We start from the raw sequence: 20,602 nt of genomic DNA on the forward strand, positions 1-20,602 counted from the left end.
CATCTAAGTGAAAACTTCTGAAACAAATGTGTACATGCCCCTATCTCAAGCTCTTTTCACACTTTTTTTGTTTTGTGAGTCAGTCTCTGTTTTACCTTTGATCTATAGCATAAAGATGGTTAAAACCAGAATCAGTCAGTGGTGAAAAGCTTGTGAGTGAGATGAAGAAAAATAATACTGATAAAGGACTCTGAAAGGATAAACCACACTTCCCTTGTGTGGCTCCTTTGCGTTGTAGCATTATCACAGTGTGATGCTCTCTTACATGGTCACAGCTGTGTATTTGTCACAGTGACAATCTGTGTGTGTGAACTAGTGTGCAAACTAGTGCGCACTGGTTTAAACTTTTGAATATCAGAGACTGCAGTGATGTGTTAAACATGAAGGCTGTGCTTAGTTGTTGTTTATAAAATATGGTGTTGAACGTATTTCTTATTTTCTAATAGACATTGGCCTCTTCTTGTCTGTTAAATTACTTATTCCTACTTACGTTTCCTGAGATGAAAATAAGTATCTACCAGAAAATAAGTATAGCTCTGAAGGGGAAAAACCTCAGGTTTGTTATGATATATAACTTTTATATCTTTATTACAGCTGCCAAATGTAGCCTTTATAGTCCCAGTGTAAGTTATATGTAGATGATGGTTGTTTTAGGTTAAAACCTGGTACCTTTGCTGGATGTTCTCTCAGTTAAATTAATCCTTATGTTCAAACATAAATTGAAGCAGAACAAGTTCCATTTTCAGTGATTCTCACTAAATTTTGTTTTGGTTTTATTTCCAGCTGTATTTAATAACGGAAAGCCTCTTGTGGTTAAGAATAGTGTTTGAGATTTTGGTGGAATCTAATTATTTAAAAATTTTAAGCCTTAAAAAATGAAATGTAAAGTCATAGTAAAATTTCCTGATGGCTTTCATAGTCTGTTCGTTCAGTGTTGCTTATTTTAGAGGGGACAGTATCCACATTAAAATGTGTATTTACTGTAGTTGTAACGGTCTTTTTCAGCTCGTTTAAAAATCAGTTCATTTAGCCACAAAGAGAAAACAAAAGGAAATGTAAAAGGCTTGTAAGCATAGGGCATATGAGCCTGTTCCTGTTTCTTAACAGTTTACTAAAACAAGTGTCTAAGCACTGCCCGTAAACCTTGTGTGCACATGTGTGTGTTTGAGGCACAGGTGGGGATCTGCTAGTTTGTTTGCCCATTGCGTGGCTGTTCTGCCCCTTCGTGGGGGTTTTTTTGTAACAGGGTGAAGGTCCCTGAACGGAGGCCTTGTTCCTGGCTTGATTTTGAAGTCCTCGCTGTTAATCTAAAGGGACCTGCAGGACATGCAGCTGGAAGTCCGTGTGACAAGTGAAAGTCTGGGATCCAGAGCAAGTAGTGTGTGTGTGTGTGGGAGAGAGAGAGAGAGAGAGAGATTTTGCCGCCGCCCCCCCCCCCCCCCAACCACCACCACTCTAATTGTTAACCTCTGCCAGCAGCCAGACTGAGGAGCTGCCCTTTTAAATATCCTTGGGCTGCCTGTGCTCGGAGACCTCACTAAATGTTATCAGATAGAAACCTGGACAACTGAGTGTAATTCTCTTACTAAAGTATAGTACTGACTGGGCATTCTGCACTGCTGTTAGAGGTTAGATATCTTGCTTGGTTGTTTGGGGGGTTTATGTAAAAGGAAGAAGAGTTGCTTGGGAAATGCTGGATTGTTGGCATGCTCTTTGCTTCAGAGCCTGTTTAAAGGCAGGTTGCACCAACACTTGGCTAGTTAAGTCTAGTTTGTACAGCTTGTGTACTTTCAGTACCAGCTATTGGTCCAAAGTTTCTTGGCTTAAGAAGCTGTGTCATTTTAAGTGTATACTGTATGAGAAAGGGGTGGGGCAGCAGAAGCTTTTTATAGGGTTTCAACTCATTAACATTAATTTTTAAAGTAATATTTTGAGAATTTAACAGGGGAAATAGAACTTGTATATTGTGTTTCTTTAATTCTAACACATACTTAAACTGACAGGGAAGAAGGAGAGAATTTTATTTTTAAGTGATATTTTCCATTCTTTTTTTTTCTTCCCAATCAGAAACTGGTTCTTCAACTTTCAGTGCCAATTAAGACATGCTATAATAAGCATTTTACACTCTGTCCTGCTGTTTGACTTCAGGTGTAAATGGGGGTAGAATGTTTAGTAACTGAGCATGCATAGTTAAACAGCTAGAGATCTGACATACAGTAAGTTTGGTGTGGTATTTGGTTTATATTTCAGCATAATACTGAAACCATGCAGAATTCCTCCTGGAAAAGTGTTCAACAGGATGCCAGAAAGGCCATGTTACTGATAAGTTTCTCTACTTCAGTAGGTTTTTTTAGTGTGTTTTGTTCCCCACTGCCGTTTTATTCTTTATTGTGGTTCTTTGGTAACTGTGCCACGTGAACATGAAATTCTATACGTGAGTGTTTATTGGTTTTGTAGAAACCCCAGGATACTGTCAGCTTAATAACTGTGTTGTTTTTTGGGTTGCTGAGAGGGCATATTAAAAGCCAGTTGATAATAAAGTTTTCATTAATTATTTTACATTTTCAAGGTAATATTAAAGACGGTTCAGCCAAAATCAGAATTAAATAATAACATGAGCTTTTGGTTTGCTATGGTTTAAGAGAGTTTGGTTATAGCTGGCTTTCTTTCCCTTCTATTACTGACTGTCACCTTCCTGCAGAACTCAAATATGGTCTTTAGGTTGTATGGTTGCATAATAAATTTAATTGTTAATTATATGTATTTTTGCTCTTGATGATTCACTGCCTTTTTGTATTTTATTTTTGCTTTTGAGAAAGTGTTACAGAAATGATAATTATAACATAGATGTCTGCTTAAATGTAAGATGAGTTGATACTTTGTGATAAGCCTTTGCTTCATCTTGATTACCAAAGAAGCTTGTAACTCACTGAGATGTATCTTTATATTTGTGTTTGTTTAGGATATGTCTCAGGAAGGCTATGGAACTAGGTCTCAACCTCCTCTGGCTCCTGGAAAACCCAACCATGAAGACTTGAACTTAATACAACAAGAAAGACCATCAAGTTTACCAGTAAGACTATTAATGTACTGATTTGGAAATTCATTGAGTTACAGATTTCTAAAAAGAGCATTGGTTTTTGTTTATTCTACTTTATATTGAGACTTGGGGGAGAAGCTTATGGATTTCAGGTATATTTGTGATTTATTAATTTTTATTTTACAGTTTCCTTCTCAAAGGAGCTGTGTAGTCCTGAATAAGTCTATTTCATTTGTAGGTGTCTCCGAGTCCAGTGTTGTAGGTATCTCTAAGTCCAATTGGAAGCTTATATTTGGCTGATAGGTTTTGTGGCAGAAAGGTGTTTCTTTTGTACAGTTGTGCTTTGCATAGCCTGTTGCTTTCTGGTAGTGATTCAGAACAGAGGTATCTATATAGGAGTTATATGTAAAGGAAATTCCCATTTGGCAAAGAATGAGATAAAGCATCCAGTGGTAGTTTGAATTTCTTCTGGGACTTCATGTAACGAGAAGTCACCCAATCTTTTTTCACCCAAAAGAAAGTATTTTAGTTTAAAATTGGAAAATACAGCTTATAAGTATTTCCATTAGCAAATTATTGGGTATATATTGACTAGAGTAGTAGCTAAATTATAGGTTACATGTTAATGCCCTTAAGTAGTTCACCTGTGCTTAATTTTCTTTTTTTTATCCCCCCATGGGCAACCTCATTTAAATGAGATATTCCTTAAAAATTCAAAGAATATATTTGTGCAAACAAATTTTTATATATATTTCCTTGTTAAAATATTTTGATGTGAAGACATTGTTATTGCTTAATCTCTATTAAGAAGTCATATTTAAGACAGGAACTCAGACTAGCCGTGATTTTAATTTGAATCTTAAACATGTTTACATTAAGTAAGATTTATTATGTTACTTCTAAACATTTGAGAGCCAGCATTTGTAAAGAATGTTATGCGTGACATTTGGCACATACCATACCCATTTTTAAGTTATATGTAGCCGTAGAGTAGAAGGTAAGTGATGGCTACAGGATGTGTAATATCTTTGAATCTGATGCCCATGTATTTGAAACCCTAATTTTTACAGCTTTTATTTCCATGGTGGGAAGTGGGTAAAATTTACTGTGGTCATTTTTTAGTCACATTGGAATATTTATTATCTAGTTATTTGGTTTTTGAAGGAATGAAAAAGGTAATGGACTCTTGTGTTCTAAGCTGTAAGCTTTTTTATTCAGCAGATAATTCAGAGCTTGGTGAGCATGGGGTGTGTGTGTGTGTGCGTGTGCGTGCGCGCACACCTGCATCCGCAAATGCACGTGAATGCTGTTGATAAATGCAACATTTGCCGAACATTTGGAAATTTAAATTGACTCATGGGAAGGTGAGCAGTGGTTGACAGTGAATTCTACTTTTTTACCACAGGATTTTTAGTGTTTTAGATAAGCCCAACTTTTTAGGTTTGTCATTGGCTGGTGATGTGTACTGTTTTACAGGTTGGAGAATTTGTTAAAGATTGATACCGATTTTCTACGTAGCTATAAGAATAGTTTGCAGCGTACTGCTTTCTTCATATCCATTTGAACTTCTGTGTCACCTACTAGGCTATGCTTCTTTTCATTGCTCTGCTTTGGAATCAATGGTTGACTTTCAGCTAACTGTACAGCATAATTGGGGGAGAATGAAGTGTGGTAGTCCCAGAAAACTGAAGAGTTCTGTTTTGGGATGGTACAAAGTTGATTACTGGAAAAGGAGCTCAGAGTATTTTAGGAAGTGAACCAATATATTCTTCAACAGTTTAAGTCTTTTGGATGGTTCTATTTGTATACATATAATGGCTAACTTTATTCTTTAATGTTTATCTTACTTCCTTCCCTAGGGGATTTAAGGTTGCTCATAATATAAATTTTCTTACGAAGCTATTAAAAAAAGAAACGCCCTAATTGGTGGTTTCTTTTTGTTTTTGTAACTCACAGATAAATAGCATGCTGATTTTAATTTTGATTTTAATTTGAATTTCAAACATGTTTACATTAAGTAAGATTTATTATGTTACTTCTAAACATTTGAGAACCGGCATTTGTAAAGAATGTTATACATGACATTTGGCGCATACCATACCCATATACTCAGTAACATTTCAATAATCTTTTTTTAGAGAGGAAAGTTTCCAGGTTTTATGCTGAGTACATAGAAGCATCAGTTACTGAATAAAGGACAAATTGTAGATTGGTTGGTTGTACCTAACTGAACCTCCTGCCCCCAACCTCTTAAGATGAAAATTGGCTTTATTTAAATGAATTTTGGTGTTCCACTTTCCTTTCAACAGGTTTTGTTTGTGTAGAAAGTTTTTCTATATAGAATTTAGAAATATATTTTTATTGGTATAGACACTGCATCAATATGTTATATAAAACAAAGGTAATTACAGTTTTGGGGAGAGATTTGTTGGTATTCTGTATGGCTCTAATATGTATTTTTACTCTAACTTGGATAAATTGATTCTATAAGTACCATGAAACTGTATTTGTTATCACGTCTGAATTTATTAGGTCTTTTGTAGATTTCTGCTGTGTTTTTTCCTTTTCAAGTGTTAGTGATGCAAATTTTGTCTTTTTACTTAAGGTTAAAGGCCATCCATCATATTTGTAATCTCTTGTTTTGTAATTTTGAACCAAGGAAATTGTGGGTCTTATCTGTATGTTTAAAAATATGTGGTAAAAATGATTCTAATGTATAATCAAATCTTTATCCATTATGTATGTGACTATAAGAAGGAAGCTTCTTAAGTAGTTGTTTCTTAAATTTTTGCTTAAGTTGAGTTAGATTGATAGAGTTTGTAATGTTTTTCTGCATGTGGGGTATTTTCTGTAGTGTGTTTTTGTTATACAGTTAACTTTCCATTACAAGAAATCAAGGCATTTTCTTACGCTAGATCTAGAATTTGCTTCTCTCAGCAAGTTGTCCTCTCACCATTGTTTAAATTGGTATTTGTCTGTATTTGCATTTCATTAAGTTCTTGGTGATCTTCAGCAGCTAATGCAGTTGTGTTTTCCATCTGACCGAGTTCTTCAGCTCATCCACATGAAGCCAATGACTGATAACTTAATATTTGTCGTCTTGTTGTCTTGGTGCCGTGACCAGTAATATTTGCTTTTCACTTAATGCACTCAGACCTAAGCTCTGAACAAATCTTCCTTAATAATGTCTACTGCTTTCTATACCTCTTAATCATATAGCCTTCTCCCTGTTGAGGTTCATTAGCTTACATATCACTGGTGTTACCATTACTAACAAATTTTAACATATAGCATGTGACATAAAAATTAGCTTGAAGAACTGACTCTATCTCCTTGGAATATTATCACTTAAAATTTGAGCACATTCTGTAGTTTTTTTCTACCTCTAATATTGATACGAAGTGAAGCCATCATTAAGTAAAATATACAGTGGAAGGTCTAAAGAAATGCTATAGCTTATCAACTCCTTTATTTTATAAACATTGAGTATATCTCAATTTACACTCTGACCCCCAAACTATGATTTAATACACTTTTTGTTGAGTCTTTTTTAAACTTTTTCATCTCTTATGGCATTTACTAGTCATCCTTTTATTGCAGTTACTTTTTTTTTTTTTTTTTTTTTTTTTGCGGTACGCGGGCCTCTCACTGTTGTGGGCTCTCCCGTTGCGGAGCACAGGCTCCGGACGCGCAGGCTCAGTGGCCACGGCTCACAGGCCCAGCCGCTCCACAGCATGTGGGATCTTCCCGGACCGGGGCACAAACCCGTGTCCCCTGCATCGGCAGGTGGACTCTCAACCACTGCACCACCAGGGAAGCCCTATTGCAGTTACTTTTATAATTGTCTTGCCTCTCCCTCTCACCCTCAACAGACTAGAATCTTTTCACAGTATTTATTATGTTTTATTCAGTAAGTATTTTCCTAATAGAATTTATGTAAGAATTTTTCAGTACATTCTTCCCCAAGTTGCAGAATTTTCTTTTAATTGCTTACAGGATCTTTTCCAAGGTATTGAATTGACATCAGGAGAGCCTATGTTCTCCATATGCTACTGATACTAAAGGATTATATGAATGTGGTATCTGTATTGGCAGGGTGGTTTTATTCCTAAAACTATTTTCTTTTATTATAAAATGACATTTGAGTTTTACTTTGGTAACCTTAACCTTCAAGAGAAGAAAAAGTGGGCACTTTTGTATAATTAATCTAAAAGTAGTGTGAAACATTCTTTTCTTAGTAATGTATATTTTTTAAGGAAAATATTTATTTATTTATTTAGGCTGCGCTGGGTCTTAGTTGTGGCACGCAGGCTCTTCGCTGTGGCATGCGGGATCTTTTAGTTGCGACATGTATGCTCATAGTTGTGGCATGCGTGTGGGATCTAGTTTCGCAACCAGGGGTCGAACCTGGGCCCCCTGTATTGGGAGCACAGAGTCTTATGCGCTGGAACACCATAATATATATTTTTAATTGTAAAAGTGAATAAATTGACAAACAGTAATCATGATTTCAGTGAACACAGTAAATACATGTTTATACTATTATTATAGAGCATCTGCAGACACAGTTAACCATTTGCATAACTTTGAAACTGAAGGTACAGACACACTTTGATAACTTGGAGAAGTGTTAAATGGAGCGTACAACATTCCGTTTCTTTCCTAGGATTTACCGTAATTTCCTTGTTCTAAGCAAATAGTGCTTTCTCCTCCAGGGATCTGAAGAGTTGCTGATACTCCTCAGTTTAGAAATAACTTATTTGTTTTTTTCTTCAGAGAGACCTGCCACCGGTTTGTATTTCAGATAGCAGGTCCGTTATTCTGTTTACCTGAGATACAGAGTATGATCAGTCATATTCTAAAGGCCTTTGCGAAGGCCCATCAGGTCATTGAAAACCTCTTTCTGACCCTTTCTTTCTTAAATAGGAAGCATTTAAAGAGGTTGACATGAAAAGGGTTTGATCTGTCCAAGTTTAGTAAAAACCCTAAATGTCCTGTGGAACAGTGCTTATGGCACTTTTGTTGAGCTTGCAATTAGAAGGAAGTATTGAGGTTTAGATAAAACGTATTCTTTTTCCCCTTTGTGAAAGGAAGGAGGTGGTATATGCTGGTTGTTCTTTGAAATAGAGGGTGTTAAACAGGATATTGGAAGCCTGAAAGAGAATGGTTGAAAAACTGTTATTACCAAGAATATTCTTTGGGAGTTAGGTATTAGCAACAGGGCATGCAATGATTTCCCTTTATTGAAAAAGAATACTTCTGTGTGTGTGTTTGTTTTATAAATCTTTAATGACACATGTTGGGTTAGGGGTAAATGGTCATGTACTTTGGAAGCATGTATGAAAGATGATATGTTAATAGGGACATTTTAAGTGTGTGGATTTGATAATAGAGTTCCTATGAACAATTAGCAACTATTGGAAAAGCTAGGCGGAGCAGTTTTTAACTGGGTTTTGCCTTTACCAAGTTCTCAATCCATCTAAGAATACAAATTGTTAAGATGATCTTAACCTGTTAGTTGTCAGGTTTTTGCAAAAGTTAAAATCTACCAGGTAAGAATTAGATGTTTGGCTGCTGAATGAACTTTTTCCAAACTTTTTAAAATTTGTATCTTGAGCTTGAATTAAGTGGTTGTCATTAAAAGGTTAAGAGTGTAACTGTCTTCTGTTGATTGATCGTTCTCAAATCGTCCTGAACATTTAAAAAATTCTAAGTTAATAAAAAGAGAAATTTAAACTGTTGTCCCTCTTCTCTCAGTGTTCAAGCAGTGATAATCCCTGCGTGCAGCTGAAGACATCAGCTGTCTGTTATCAGTGTTTCCTAAATGTTGTCAGGGTATGTTGAGTCTTGAAGTCATGGAAGTCTTAAAAAGTGGGCACCTGGTGAATGGAGCAGGAGGTTCTCTGAAGGGTGTGTCTTGTCAGCGAGAGCATCTGCAGACACAGTTAACCATTTGCATAACTTTGAAACTGAAGATACAGACACATTTTGATATCTTGGAGAAGTGTTAAATGGAGCGTACAACATTCCGTTTCTTACCTAGGATTTACCATAATTTGCAAATGTAATTTTAGTCTCTGGTCTATCCTATATGGAGACGACAGTTCTTTTTGGATTCAGTTTGAGAGAAATATGAAAAGACCTTACTTGAAAGTCCTAATTTAGGAAAAGTGATAGTGACTCTGACAGGTGTTTATTTTCCCACATGGATTATTTCTTTAAGATGTGATATTCTGTAATTTTATCCCCCAGAGTATTTTTGTGATATTTTGAAAATAGGGGAAATACTCAAACCTTGAGCAAGGTAAGAAGTCGTAGGAAGTGGGAAGGTATGTTTCTCTCTCTTTCAGAACCATCTTCCACGTAAATATTTGTTCTGTAAATGGATGTTCAATAAAACCTTACCAGTTTGGATTTCTTCCAGGTTACAGCAGGCTAAATATATGGAAATCTTGAATAAATTAATATTTAAAAAGAACTATAGTTTGTTTTTAAATAACTCGAATGTTTGTGTGCAAAGTGTTTCTAATTTGAGATCTTTCAGTCCTCTTGAAATAGATGGATAATTCTAAATTCATTATAGCTGAGGTATTTGCTTAGTGGTGATGCATTATTTTCAGAAATTCATTTAATTTTTAAAAACACATTTGAACTAAGCACCTCCTGTAGACCTTTGTACATAATATTCTGAAGCTTTCCATTTAAAATATGGGGGAAATGAATTTTAACCCATTTTATGGGACTGTCAATTCCCAAAAAAAAAATAATGAAGGAGTACTGTAAAAAATAGACACTAGACAAAACTGGAGATGAAGAGAGACTGAAGCATAACTGATTTTCAGGATATTGGTTTTGATAATAGAAGGATAACTATGATCTGTAGTTGATAAATGAGGCTCATTAAGTAAGCGATGATAAATGCAGATATTCCTGGCTAATAGGAAAGTCAGCATACAAATTTTGCTGTAACAAATGGGAGACTGGAAGGTTTTGACCAGCCTTTCGGCTCTTCAGATGACCTGTGAGAGGCCATGGAGACTCCTCTGTGGCCTCACAGGCTGGGGTGCACGTAACTGTCAGGTCTGAATGCAAATAGCCGCAGAACCATACCTGGACGTAAGCCTCTTTTACCAGAGGGCCGTCTCTGAGCACAAGGGGGTGAGCAGCAGTGTTGGGCTTTAGTACAAACCACAAAGAGCCGTGTGTGTGAGGGATTCTCACATGTGGGCATGGGGGCTCCAGTAGGACAGTTATCAGCAGCGTAGCTCCTTCGAGTTTTAATTTTAATTTTTTATGCTAGAACGAAAAAACGAGTGATATTCAAGAGGTACCTTTTCATATTTTAACCTGCCGTTTCAGTTTCCACAGATGGCAGTTCTTGGCATGTTGAGCCAGAAAGCCGCCTCCTTTTCTTCCTGGTGCTTCTCCTGTTCACTGGCATCTAGAAGGGGTAGCGGGCTTCCTCCAGATTATACAGGCATGGACATTGTAAGATGTTGAGTTGAATGCATTTTACTTTACATTATCCAAGTTAGCTGGGAAGTAAATTTTAGTTTGCAGATTTCCACTTTGTATGTAACTGAAGGCACACATCTGAGCATGTAACAAGAGATACATAACCAACAGGAGCTCAGAGTAGCATTTGTGGACTGGTTGATTGCTTTTATTTTTCTTTTGAACGGGAAGGAACTATTTTGAATATTAACTGTCAGTTTAGGAGAGGAAATAAATACATGTAGAGAAGGTTCTTACCTGAGAGCAAAAATTTCTATTTTTCCTTCACAATGTAAAATTTTAGAGGTGTCTCCCTCTTTCTCATCTTTTTTCTTTGCCTTTGCTAAATTGTAAAATAACTGAATGGTCTCGTTTTCCTTTGTTTGGGTCAAGAAATTTTAGCTGAAAATTGTTACTGTGTGAAAGAAGATTATTGACTCAACAAGCCTTCAATTTTCCGTGAATAACACTCCCACCCCCTAGCTTCAGGAACATGCCGTGCATGCATTCTATTTTAAAATACAGACTGTAATTTAAAACAGGCGGTTTGATGCCCCACTGAACTTTGTTTAAGCCCGGAATAAAAGAGGGGAAAAAAGCTTTAAGCCACAAAAAAGTGACTAAGCTTTCTCAACCACTTCTCTTCATAATGCATTCTATTCAAAAAAAAAAAAAGTTTCCAGGTACTATTGTTGTCTCTTCCCATACGACCTGCATTTTTATACAATGTTAGATTGTGGTGTGTGCGTTTTTTCCCTTTATTTCATTACCGGGCTGTCATTGACTTTTTCAAGTGTTCAGAGTAGTGTTCGTTTGCAGTGGGATCTGCGTGCTGTGTGCCTCTGTGCATGTTGTCCCCATTCAGCGTGTGTGAGAACATTAATTCTAAAATTAAACCCATAGTTTTTAGTATTCATTTATTGATAGCTAATTTTCTAGAGTTCTCTTGTTTTAAATAGTACCTGATTATTAGACTGGACTGATAGAAATAGTTAACTGTAACATTTTTTACTATCAGATCATTATAAAAATGATTCATTAGAAGCATTTTATATCACTTGCCTTTTTTTCCCCCTTCTCACAGAAATGAAAGTGAACGGCTTATAATGACTTGTATGGAAGGAATGATGACTTTGTTTTGATAAAATGATATGTATTGACCTGGAGACCTGTTGTAATGATGATGCTGTATGGCAGAGGCAGGATTAAGTCTCAGCCAGGGTTCTGGTCTTGAGCAATTCATGTCACTTCTCAGGACGTGTGTGTCCTTGTCTGAAAAATGAAAGGGCATGTTCCGACTCCTAGATTTTACGTTAAAGGCTTTGTTTGTTAGTATATAAGAAAAGCACTGACAAAATGAACTCTTTGCTTTCAGGGAGAAGTTGAATGAGAGAAGTGCAGCCATCTTGAAATCTTCACTAACAGCTTGTGTATGCCCTTGGTGGCCCCTCTCCCATATTCTTAGGAGCCATTTGCCTTTGAACATATTTAAGGATTTGGGGTTGCCTAGGTGAGCGCCTAGCCTTATTCTTTAGGTCATGCGGGAGCCGTGGGCCTTCTTGTGGACTCCGTCTCCAACATCTCAGGGATTGCAGAGGTTCCCCTCTCTCCCCATGGGATCAGTTTGGGAGTCTGATGTATATGAGTCGGGGAAGCCTGGGGAGAAGAAAAGTCCATGTGAGAAGTTGAAAAGTACATATTCCAGGTAACATTATGGCCTCCTGCTAAAGTGGGGGGTAGAAAAGACACATAAGGAAGCTGCAGGACAATGAAATCTTGGCTTTGTAATGCACAGTCTAATGCCTTTTCCTACTGCACCAGTGGGAACCCAGCAGGGACAGTTTTCTGAACCAAGATGATCAGGTGTGAGTGGATTTTAATTTTATGCTGGTGGAAGGAAGGTCCTGATGGCCTACACCTGAGGTCTCTATTTACTTCTGACCCTCCAGGTTTACATTTGTATATTGTAAAGTAATTGCATAATAACTCTTTGCTTTTTAAACTGAAATATACCACCAGTGGAAATATTAGCAACCCAGGGACATAAAAACCACCATTTCTTTTTAATGAACCCAAACCAGTTTTAATGCCCCCTGCATTTCTATAGTTTGTTTCTGTGTGCCTTTTAAGTCTTTGGAGCTTGCTGTCTTGATTTGGGTAGAATGCTATGTGACAAGTCTTACTTTTACTTGTTATTTTACTTCTCTTTCTTTCTTTTTTTTTTTTTAATATTTATTTGGCTGCACTGAATCTTAGTTTCGGCACTCGGGATCTTCATTGTGGTGTGCGGGATCCTTAGTTGTGGCATGCGCAATCCAGCTCCCTGACCAGGGAACGAACCCAGGCCCCCTGCGTTGGGAGTGGGGAGTCTCAACCGCTGGACCTCCAGGGAAGTCCCTACTTCTCTTTCTATCAAAGCACAAAATGGTGTTCATTGAGGCGGTGGCATAGACTATACCTGATCCACAGGTAAATGTCTTCTCTCAAAGTAGGCTAGAATGAGTGAACCTGGAGGCCATTGAGTGACAGGACAGTACAGCATTATCCTGCCCCCATCTGAAACCTGCCCTGATACTGATACTCTTTGTTCTTTTCCAACATTTTCTAATGTAAGTAGGGATCTTCATTAGTCTTTATTTTTCCCCTGGGTTTGGGTGGTTGAGTGCAGTGAGCCACTTAGTACCTTCTGACACTAAAAATATGTGGCTGGTCTTTTGTAAGTATCTGTATCTGGAGAAAATTTGGCTTCAAAATAATAATATATTTATTATATATATAAAATAATTTATTTGGTACCATTATAAAATGTCGTGTTTTATATAAATAAAATTTTCAGTTGTTACTAGAAACTGCTAGTAAAAGAAGAATAAATATGCCCAGAGTACGATTTTTAGTGAATATCCTAGGTAGAGCACATGAACTTTAAAGACAGGACTTCCTGACATCTGTTTTGCCTGCTCAAAGCCACATCCCACCCCATTCTTCTATTTTTGAACGTCTGGGACTTTTAGGTTACCAAGACAAGTGAATTGTACCATGCCTTTTAGTTATGAAAAGCGTTCATTTTTCAAAATGCCTTTATTACTGCTGGAGACAGGGAGACAAGTTTAGAGCTACTGTATTATCTCAGTAATGAGGTTGAGTCAGATTATTAAAAAATGATAGCGGTGAGAACACAGAGGGAGAAAGTTGTGGAAATAAAGGGAGGGATGAATGGTAGATGCTTTTAAGTTTTTAAACTAAATGACCAGGAGGTATGGTGGTGTTGGTGACAAACACAGGGAAATGGTGGTGGGGAGTTGGTTTGCGGAGAAAAGAATACCCAGAGATTTTATGAGATTAAAAGGCAAGTCCTGAATAACTGTGCTGGAATTCTAAAACTCCCAAAAGGAAGCAATTCATCTTTGCTACCAAAGCCTTAATTTTTTGTATCGTTCTTTACATGGGTTAAAATACTGTCATAAATAGGAATTGATGTTAAAAGAATGATTGCATTGGCTATAACTTTACATTTCATTTAAATTCTTGGAGATGATTTGAAGAATATCATAGCAGAGTTTGTATAAACAACGCAGCAGATCATTCCAGAGAGTTTCTAACTCTAATTGGAATAAGACAAGAGTACAGTCTCAAGAAATAGAAGAAACTTTATTATTATTTTTTTTCGATTGGCATTCGTGGCTGGTCTCACCATGTCTGCTTTTAAGGCAGTGCGGTAAGTTTATATCCTAAAATGTTCCTTTCCTTGGGTAGGGACGGGTTACTTTATATTGTGTTGTTTGGTTTACTTTTGAATGATTTAGACTTTGTTCTTGTTGTACCAATTCGTTTTGGAGGAACATTCCTTAGTTATCTCATAATTTCTTCTTTTCTGAAACTTATTTTGAGTATATGGGTTTGTGAGACTAGTATACAAATTTATGTCTTTGTGTGTGTGTGTGTGTGTGTTGTTGTTTTTTTCCTTCTTTTAGGGTGACTGTGGGAGGGGGCAGGGAATCTAGTTTTAACATGCTGTTTTTGAAAGATGTTCTATTTTAGAAATGGTTTACCCCTTTAAGCACCATGAATTTCTGTGATACATTTGAATCCCAGCAGAGGAAATGGGACCTCAGGGAGATAACTGTGCACTCTGAAGGGATATTCTCTTGTTTGTTTGTTTTTAAATCAAGGCCCTCCCCACTTTTTTCTTCCATTTTTAAAGCGTAGTCATTTCACTTCCTACATGCAGAGCAAAAGTTTAATATAAATGAGTTCTTAAAATGTGTGTATTTTTGGGCTTCCCTGGTGGCGCAGTGGTTGAGAGTCCGCCTGCCGATGCAGGGGACGCGGGTTCGTGCCCCGGTCCGGGAGGATCCCACATGCCGCGGAGCGGCTGTGCCCGTGCGCCATGGCCGCTGAGCCTGCGCGTCCGGAGCCTGTGCTCCGCAACAGGAGAGCCCACGACAGTGAGAGGCCCGCGTACCACAAAAAAAAAAAAAAAAAAAAGTGTGTATTTTTACGTATTTAATTTGATTCAGATTTTTAAAAATTCTGTTTCCCAGATGTGAAAATAGAGACTCAAAAATGGCAGGAAACTTGCCTCAAAGTTCGACAGCAGTGGAGTTACAGTGAGTCTGTAGCTCATTCCGTTATAGCAGCTGTCTGCATATACCTGTTCCTGCGTACACCTCAGTGTCCTTGTAAACTTTGGTTGTTAAACCTAAAGTCCTTCTTTTTTTTAAAAATAAAACCGTTCTACCAATTTTGATTAAAATCATGAGTGTCCTTGAATAAATATGAATGTGTGCAAATTTCCCCAAGTGTTCTTACTTTTCATAGTTACTACATTTAGGCTTTTCTGAGCTAGCATGCCTAAACGTTGATATCCACTATAAAGGCACAAGATTTCACTTTATACAGAAAATTTCAATTACATTTAACAATCATTTATTGATTACCTCCTTTGTTTAAAATTTTAGCTGTAATGAAATAAAAATAAAATTTTAATTATTTCACTAGCTTATTAGTGTTTGTTCTTTCCTATAACAATTCAGCAATAAGAGATCAACAAGAAAACAGGTCTGTGTTCAGGATGCCTGTTATTTAAAGTATTTTAACATATTATCTCATTTTACCTTCAGAGAACCATCTATAGAATCTGAAGAATTCATACTTTCAGTATGTGTTATTTCAAGGAAATGATTTGTCATTTTCTGGAAGTCTTAAATATTTGAAAGTATAAGAGCAGTGATGGCTATATCAAAATTATATTCACCTTTTATACAAGACATTCAAGTGGCTTTTAATCACATATTATCAGCGCTAGTGGTTTTAGAAAAAGGAGAACACTGTTTGCCAGCACTTTTGTGATCACTTGGCTTGATAGAGTAACGATCATGCTGGCTTTCTTGAGTGGCTTCGTGAGGAATTTTATTATTTTTACTACTTTTTTCCTGACTTAATTTGCACTTTCTATTTTTATAGGGATGAAGACAAAATAATAAAGTTCTAGTCATCTTTGACTAGACTTTGGCCCTGTTTTGAGATATCAGATTTTGAAAAGTGTACCTAATTATGCATATTATGGTTGACACAGCACGTTCACACTTGCCATCAATTCAGTGTGACTGCTTGGTACTTCCCTTGACCCCTCTGCATCACCAGAGATATAACACATATAAAACCTCTTGTGTAGTAATTGTGACCTATGTAGGTGCTCAATAAATGTCAACTTCTTAGCCTTTGTTTGCCCTCCTGCTGCTTTGAAATTGCATTTCGCACATCTTTAGTGCATGACTGCGGGTAATTTTTGGTTTAAGTACTGCAGACTGAATTATTGGGGGAGGGCTAGGATGGGGATGAAGAGGCAAAATCCTCTAGGGTTCATCTCATGGCTAACTACTAAGGAAAAATTACAGATGAATAGTTTAGACAATTGAAATATATTGATAATTCAAAAATGTAATGGTGGTCACTGGTTTTATATGGGTTTTTTTAGTTAACTATAACAATGTAGTTAACTAAACAGCTGCAGTGATTGGAGTTTACTTTTTCCTTGCTCCTTCCAGCTTGTGTACTATCAGTGAGAAATAAAATCACCTAAAAGAAGAGAGAGAAAAGAAAAAGAAGGCATAAGCAAAGGCATGGGTAGAAATCTACTTTGCTAGCAGTGAAGTCTGCTTTTTAGAACTCCTTAGATTTCACAAAGGATTTTCAGATTTCTGAGAGAACTGTGTGAACCCTAGTAGTCATCCAGGAAAAAGCAGGTGTGACTGATGACACATCTCTAGTGCGTGACTGCAGGTAAAATAACAAGATATCCTTTTAAGTCAAATACATACACACACCCTATCTATCTATCTATCTGTCTATCTATCTAGACATGCCTAAATAATTATATCGATGTAGGAAATAATACCTTTTTGAATTCTGCCTTTTTTCATCTCAACTGATTTCAGTGATGTTAAATAAATATATGTTGTTGTGAGTCAGGTGGTATTTTGTAGGGGAGAAACACCCGGTTTTTTAGTGTTGCTCTTTTAGACAGTTGTATTAATTGATGTTTAAAGTATATATCCTAAATAGGGCACTTCAGCAAATGGTTAATTCATAAGTCAACCATATTTAGCCAGCAATGGAAGCTAGTGAAAAGGTACCTGGACAAATCATAGAGGAAATGAATATGACTTTACAGTTGTAAATAGATTCGATATTTTCCTTTTTCCAACATTTTATTGACTATCTTGTCATATCCTTTGTGTATTATACTGACCATCGCCAGTTTTACTTCTGACTTTACCTATAAACATTACAAACATTGTTTCTTATTAAAATATATAAAGTTTAATGTAATTAATACATTTTTTGGCCTTGGACTGAATGTTTTTATACTGTGGCATTCCGATATAAAATATGACCCAGATACTGTATAACTTAATGGCCAAATTTAAGAATATGGATTTTTTTCATCTACAAAAGTGTTTAAAAAAAGAGCTTGGATGTCTTTCAACATGTGTCCCTATGAATTATAAATAAATTTGTTTACTTTTAAATATACCCATGGCCACTTTTAACTCAAAGAGTCCTGTTGTGACAGAAGGTTTTCATTTCCTATGATATTTTTATATAGAATTTATAACCTGGCTGCTTCTAAAAAGGGTTTGAGCTGACCTGCAGTAAAACATTTGTATAAACTGAGACTACTCAAAGCAGAATACAAAGTTTCAAAAAATGTTTTTAAAAGGTAGACACAAGCAAACGATGATAATGCAGTACCAGAAATAATGATTAAATTTAAGGCTGCATTCCTTACTATCAAGATTGGAGGGAGAAATGAGGTTATGTAATTATTAAATAATGCAGAAAACATTTATTAAAGAAGGAATATCACTTTTCCCCTATTATTTTGTAAAAGGAAATATTCTATAAATGAACATATACTCCTGAGAAAATAATGAATAATGATGCCAAAATATGGGTTTTCTGGGTTTTTATAATGTTAAGTTTTTTCATGTTACTTGGGATGATTATCCAGGGCCTAAATTAGGCATCCTGTTACACAAATGAATGATTGGCTATTTTTTTCTATAACTTGCTCAAATGTCACAATTATAAATTCAGCAGTTTTGTCCAAATGAGTAGCTTATTGAACCATCTTCATTTTGCAGTAATTTTTAAAAGTAATTATTTTGTAAGCATATTATATATTGTAGGATGAAAGCCATTTAGTAAAGCAAATAGTTCAGTTGTAAAGAGAGTATATTTTATCAATTTATTATTTTGTTTTGAGGAATAAATGACATTTTGTTTTGTAATTTGGCGTTTTCCTGTTGTTTGTTTTTATGGGAGAAGATTGCTAATCTTTGGGGTATAAGATTTGGACTTAAGGTTAATTGGTGAGATTGATGATGGCTTAAATTTTACAATACAAACATTACAATAAATGACTTAATAATTATAGCCACTCCAATTTATCTCTTGTGGCAAAATTTATATGATTTGTTTTTCTTGTACCTCTTGGCTTGAGTACATTATAAAGTTGGAGATGTGTTTTTCAGGAGAAAAAGGATAAATCCATAATCTGTCTAGTTCCTTCAGAGTGTTAGTGGGGAGGAACGCTAAAGCCGGCGTGATATATCTATATATCCCACCCCGAGCTCTCAGGACTAGCCATGGAAAAAACTTAGACTTAAGCTATATTTTGGTGGTTGTACCTTATGCTTTAGAGAGAGTGGGTGTGGGCCAGTGACCCAATGGGGGTAAGGATCTTGACACCAGCCCTGATTTGAGTCCACAGTTATCTTTCCCTTTTGGCCATTCATCAGCCTTTTCAGGGAAGGGGAACAGGGTGTGTCCTTCAGATCTGTTGAAAAGGGGCAGCTGTGTTGCGCTCCTGTTGTTGGTAGGGAATGGGGCTTTTCTGAGCCCTAAACCATACAACGGAATTTAACAAAAAGAAAATTTAACATATATTTATTCTTATAAAACAACAATAGCATTATAATATAACTACCTCTGTTCATCTGTTGGCCAGTCTAGTCATTTACAACTTCCTTCAAGTAAAAGCAAGTCCTACTAGTTTGGTAGTTCCTCCTTGTAGAGAATCTTCAAAGACTTTTAACTCCAGCGTTGGTATTTCATTACCGGTAGGAAAATTACTCGCTCAGGATTTTGTGGCTCTCTCAACTGTAAGGGCTTGTGCTTTTAAAAACTGTTCGGCTGCAAAATCATGAAACAACACTGTATGTCAGCTTTATTTATGGTATTTTTCTTTTTACGACACAAAAACCTGTAAATTGGCAAATTGTTTTTCAGGATTTTCCCTTCAGAGGGCTTAAAAAAATATCCTGAGCATGCTGGGATTAGATTGGGTGGCTGGAAAAAAGCTCCAAGAGTTAGGGTAGCTGTTCTCCAGTAGCTGAAGTGCACAAATCAGTTTTGCTCCCTTAGCTGGCTGCTTGTGCTTAAAACAATTTTTGACAAATGCTGGAGTTTCACAAACGTAGGAGTAGCAGTTATGGAGGTGGTTTTGCAAGTCCCTTGGAACAGCCATGCACATCTTCAGTCACTCTTAATTTGAATGAGAAAGGGGATGGTAGAAGCTATTTTTATTTTCTCATGGGAGCAAGAGAAAAGGAAGGCAGAAGTCTGTACCATGTAATTTTAAAAAAGAAAAAAACCAAATTCCATTGAGATTCTTTCTTGTTTACTTTTTGTTTTACTCTTGCTATCTCCCAGTGTGTTTGACTAATGTAAGTCTTCCCCCGGGAATATGAGAATATATGGTACAGTCCGCCTCATAACCTTCCTGGATATTTTTATAATTTATCATCAGCTGACACCGCCTGGGTAGAATATTCTTACCACTCCCTCTGGCTGCTGGAAGTCTGAAATTACATCTTTGTCTTTGAAGTCAGGCATACTGTTAGCGTTGCTATGGCGACAGGGTGGGTAATGGCGTCCACAGACAGGAGATTGGTATTTAGCGTTTAAATGCTGCTGTACACAAGGCCTTGATTTTTAGAGTGGTTACTGAACTATCCCCTTTTAGTAAATGTTTAAAAATTACATTTTTACATGGTCTTACTAGATTAATAGTCATGGTTTATTTCGTTTTAACTGCAAGGATAAAAGCATTATTCCATTAAATGGGTAGCTTTTTTTCTCTTTTGGTTTATGCATTATTAACACAGGCTTTCCTGTTTTGCTTGTAACATTTTTATAGGCTTTTTCAAACATGCAGTCAGATTTGCTCTGTTGCTTCTTTATTTTTTGGACTTAACCCATTGTGGTACTGACCTTGCAAGATTTCAGAGGAGACAAAGTTCTAAGAAGGAACTAAGCTTTTAAAATATTAAAAATGAATGACATATTTTTTAAAACTCTGAATATGACAGTGATAATTGGTCAGTCTTTTCCTGTGAATTGCAGCAGTAACTTTATTTTTAAATGTTTCTTTTGTTTCAGGTTTCTGTTTAGTCCCTCTCTTATACTATACCCTCACATAGTGATATTAAAGGAGAGACTCTTCACAGTTGTGGGGAACTGTAGGACATTTTGTAAAGGTTTTAGTGAATGTAACTTTTGAAG

At 36.4% G+C, this 20,602-nt stretch overlaps 1 protein-coding gene across 1 annotated transcript in view; it reads left to right on the forward strand.

Moving 5' to 3' along the window:
- Positions 1-20,602, forward strand: part of ARID1B (AT-rich interaction domain 1B) — a 409,766-nt gene that overhangs the window by 150,377 nt on the left and 238,787 nt on the right. Inside the window, 1 exon segment of the mRNA XM_089922181.1 lies at positions 2,963-3,073. Coding sequence (XP_089778307.1) covers positions 2,963-3,073 — 111 coding nt within the window.

The sequence above is a fragment of the Delphinapterus leucas genome, chromosome 12 (genome assembly GCF_059928025.1).
Source record: "Delphinapterus leucas isolate spDelLeu-1000000601 "Yukka" chromosome 12, BTC_Dleu_Yukka2, whole genome shotgun sequence".
Lineage (NCBI taxonomy): Eukaryota > Metazoa > Chordata > Mammalia > Artiodactyla > Monodontidae > Delphinapterus > Delphinapterus leucas.